Raw genomic sequence first — 4,722 nt, forward strand, 5'->3', positions numbered from 1 at the left:
TGATTGACATCGAACAAAATAACAAAAGTATCTGCTTGTGTCTATTGGGGTCATCAATCAATAGCTTTTGACTACATTGCCTAAGTTTGGGTTGCTAAGACTATTACAAAGTCTTGTGTTGAGCTTAAATCTAAACCAATGGGGATTAGTGTAGCCCAAGGCTGCCATTGTTTGATCTTAGGTAGAGAAGTTTGAAAACTAGCAACTTTGCAAAAATTAAATTCCACAATTCTAATTCATTGGAGACCAAGTGGTGGGAGTGGAAGTACCCTACAGTGAAAATTTAGCCAAGTTTCATAAAAGTGAACATTCAAGAGAAACATCTAGCATGTGAAAGAAAAAATCAGATTCTCCACCCCTCAACTGGAAGTGGGCATTGTCCTCAATGATAAAAAAATAAATTAAAAAAATTAAAAATTAAAAAACAAAACCAAAAGAATAACAATAAAAAAAAGTGATAATGAAGGGCGAAGAAAAGGTACCTGGTCTAAGAAGAAAAAGATAACAAGGGAAGACAATGGAAAGTAGAAGAGAGAAAATACACCTGCAGAAACTAAAAACAAAAAAGAAATATGCAAGAAAGAATCGAAATAAAATGACAGATAAGTCAAACATCAAGGCTCGGCTGGAGGGCCAGGGTCCAGTAAATGGATAATGGTATCCTCGAGTGAAAAATGGTCAAGGAAAGGTTTGAGCCGCTGTCCATTCACCTTAAAATTTTTACCATTGTGTGGATTAAGGATTTCAACAGCCCCATGGGGAAACACTGTCTGAACAATATAAGGACCACTCCATTTGGATCGAAGTTTACTGGCAAACACATGGAGTCTAGAGTTATAGAGGAGAACCTTTTGATTTGGGAGAAAACTCTTCCTCTGAATGTGCTTATCATGGAAAACCTTAGTTTTCTCCTTGTAAAGTTTGGCATTACTGTAGGCATCGTGTCTTAACTCTTCTAATTCATTCAGCTCCAATTTCCTTAAGACACCAAAATTGTTAGTAGAAAAGTTAAAGTGTTTGACAGCCCAATAAGCCTTGTGTTCTAGCTCAATAGGGAGATGACACGCTTTACCGTAAACCAAATGATAGGGAGACGTGCCTAGGACAGTTTTAAAAGCTGTCCTATAAGCCCATAAAGTGTCCAAAAGCCTCAAAGACCAATATTTCCTATTTGGGTTGACTGTTTTTTCAAGAATGGCTTTGATTTCGTGGTTGGCCAACTCAGCTTGGCCATTGGTTTGAGGATGATAAGGAGTTGAAATTTTATGATGGACCCCATATTTTTTCATTAACGCTGCAAATGGTTCATTGCAAAAGTGGGAACCTCCATCACTAATTAAAACCATGGGGTATCCCAAACCGAGTGAAAATGTTGTCTTTTAAAAATTTCAACACCACCCGATGGTCATTGGTCCTACATGGTATTGCCTTGACCCATTTGGAAACATAATCCACAGCAACAAGAATGTAAAGATAACCAAAAAAAGACAGAAAAGGACCCATAAAATCAACTAGGGCTGAGCACCGATCACTTTGGAGTCGGAGGGCCCAATCTCTGACTCTGACTCCGAATCCGACTTTATCGGAGGTCGAATCCGACCTCTGACTCCGACTCCGACTCCAGCTCCGAGATGTAGAGAATCTGCTCCACCTCCGACTCCAACTTGTCGGAGTGGAGTCTGATTTTTGGACTTTTTTTTTTTTGTCTTTTTTAACTTCATATTTGACCCACTTTTTTAAAAAAATAAATAAATTGTGGGCTTTCAAATTTAAATTTTCTCAAAATTACAATCTAAACTTATTTAACTTTTGATTATAACAAAGAATACAACTAAATAAAACAAGTAACATACTACCATGCATTAAAAAATTAAAAATAAAAAGAAAGTCCTATTTTTACATGTACTCCTATCATCCATGGTTCCATATCTACATCCAACTAATCACTACAATAAATAAAGGCACCGTATAGTTACTATAGTATACTATTATAATTACTATGAATCTATTTTATAATTTTATATATTATATATATATGAAGATTCATAAAAAATATATGATATATAAATTGTTATATATGAATATTAAAAAAAAAGGCACCATATACGAAATGAAGATTCAAAAAATAGTATTACTATTTTATATATAATATACTATTACTATAATATACTATTAGTCTATTACTATATCTTATAGTATAATTACTAATACTATAGTATCATACTATTAGTATGTTAGTGATTTAATATTATATATATATGTTAAATCTCTAATCTCTTATACTTGATATATATATTAATATATATAAATATTAGTAATACACTAATAGTTTTAGTTATGCTAGTAGTGATATTAGTTATACTAATAGCTATATTAGTATTAGTTATTATTAATACTATATATTATACTAATAGTGATATTAACACTATATATAGTTATAGTGATTAGTATAACTACATTAGTATTAGTTATAGTGATTTAGCATAACTATATTAGTATAAGTTATAGTGATTTAGTATAACTATAGACTATATTAGTATTAGTTATAGTGATTTAGTATAACTATATTAGTATAAGTTATAGTGATTTAGTATAAGTATAATACTTTAAGTTATAACTATAGTCTATATTAGTATTAGTATTAGTTATAGTGATTAGCATAACTATATATTAATATTTGCTATAGTGATTTTAATTTAGTATAACTATATAATACTATTAGTATAAATCACTATACTAACTATATCACTAATAGTATTAGTATACTAATACTAGTATATAACTATAGTTAATAGTATCATATAGTAATATAGTATTAGTAATTAATACTGTAGTGATTTATATAGTAATTTATATATAGACTTAAAGTGGATTATTAATAGTATTAGTATTAGACCATAAATCTAATTAATATACTAATGTATATTAGTATTACTAATATATTTATCAAAATGACTATGTTGAGAATTTATTAAGTCATAAAACATAATTAATACAAGATATTGTTATATAAAATTTATATGAATAATTTTTTAGTTATTATACTTTAGTTTTATATGTTATTATAAATTTATAGATTAGTGTTTATCAATTAGTATTACAGGTTGATGTTATTATGCATCTTAGTGTTTATAGTATATTATATATACATTAGTATTACATGTTATTATATTTATACATTAGTAACTTAGGGTTACAACTTAGATGTAATATGGTAGTAATATTGTAAATTTGTAATAGTATGATATTTGCATATAGTCATATACTAAACTATTATTATTTATTTGTCAATTTAGTCTATATATTATAGTATAATTATATTATTTAATTAGTATATTATTGAGTTTAACTAACTATATAAGATATAGTTGTATAAAATTTAAATGATTAATATACAGAAAAACACATATCTTTTTATAAAATATGTATAAAATTGGAGGCAGAGTCGGAGGGCCAAGTCGGAGGCGAAGGCAGAGTGTCGAAGGCAAATCAGAGTGAAGCCGGAGTTGGTTCGTCTATGACTCCGACTCCGACTTCGATTTCCAATAGGGAAAAAACTCCGACTTCGACTCCTACTTGTCGGAGTCGGAGCGGAGCCGGAGCAAAGTTGGAGCGGAGTCGAATTGTTGGATTTTTGCTCAGCTCTAAAATCAACCCCCCAACAATCAAAAATTTCTAATGCTAAAATGGGTTGTAAGGGCATCATGTTTCTACGGGTAATTCCACCTAACTTTTGGCATGGTTCACATGCTTTACAAAAATTATAAGCATCCTCGAACATGTGGGGCCAATAATAACCACATTACAATATTTTAGCCACTACTTTTTTAGCTAAAAAGTGGCCTCCACACGCACTAGCATGACAAAAATTTAATATGTGTGGAATGTCACAATTAGGCACACACCTCCTCAAAATTTGATCAGAACAATATTTGAACAGATATGGGTCATTATAAAAGAAAGATCTAACCTCCAATTTAAACTTTTTGATCTCTTGAGAGCTCCAATGTGGTGGGGTGTGTTCTGTTACCAAGAAATTTACAATATAAGCAAACCAAGGCAAAGAATCAACATCTAGAAGTTGTTCATCAGGAAAGGAATCTGAAATAGGAGTTGAAGGTTCAGAATTTTCAACAATGAGTTGAGATAAGTGGTCAGTAACCACGTTTTCCACTCCCTTCTTATCCTTGATGATGATATATTAAATTCCTGCAATAACAAAATCCATCTAATTAGTCGAGGTTTGGCATCTTTCTTTGTGAGCAAGTATTTAAGAGCTGCATAGTTAGTGAATGTAACAATTGGAGAGCTAAAATGTAAGCTCTAAATTTATCCAAAGTAAAAACAACTGCTAGCAACTCATTTTCACTGGTGGAGTAATTTTTCTGAGTTGCATCAAGTGTTTTGCTTACTTAGTAAATCACAAATGGAAGCTTACCTCTTCGCTAACCAAGGACAGCACCTATGGCGAAATTACTGGCGTCACACATGATCTCAAATGGCAATGACCAGTCAGGTGGTTGAATTATAGGTGCTGTGACCAGCATAGATTTGAGTTGCTCAAAAGAAACTTGACATGCATCAGTCTAATTAAAAACAAAATCCTTAGCTAACAACTCACACAAAGGTCTCGATATGGAACTAAAGTTTTTTATGAAACGCCTATAGAACCCGGCATGTCCTAAAAATGATCTAATATCCTTGACTGATTTTGGAATAGGT

General features: G+C 31.3%; 1 protein-coding gene across 1 annotated transcript; it reads right to left on the reverse strand.

Annotated features, from left to right (window-relative positions):
• Nucleotides 1-614: 614 nt before the first annotated feature.
• LOC108999112 lies at nt 615-1,289 on the reverse strand. The gene has a single exon (XM_018975910.1). The coding sequence runs from the start codon at nt 1,287-1,289 to the stop codon at nt 615-617; it is 675 nt and encodes a 224-aa protein (XP_018831455.1).
• Nucleotides 1,290-4,722: the final 3,433 nt, after the last annotated feature.

This window comes from Juglans regia, unplaced genomic scaffold (assembly GCF_001411555.2).
Source record: "Juglans regia cultivar Chandler unplaced genomic scaffold, Walnut 2.0 Scaffold_693, whole genome shotgun sequence".
In the NCBI taxonomy this organism is placed as follows: Eukaryota; Viridiplantae; Streptophyta; class Magnoliopsida; order Fagales; family Juglandaceae; genus Juglans; species Juglans regia.

Coding starts and splice junctions, on each gene's coding strand:
- LOC108999112 (XM_018975910.1), bottom strand. CDS start 1,289: ATGAAAAAATATGGGGTCCATCATAAAATTTCAACTCCTTATCATCCT.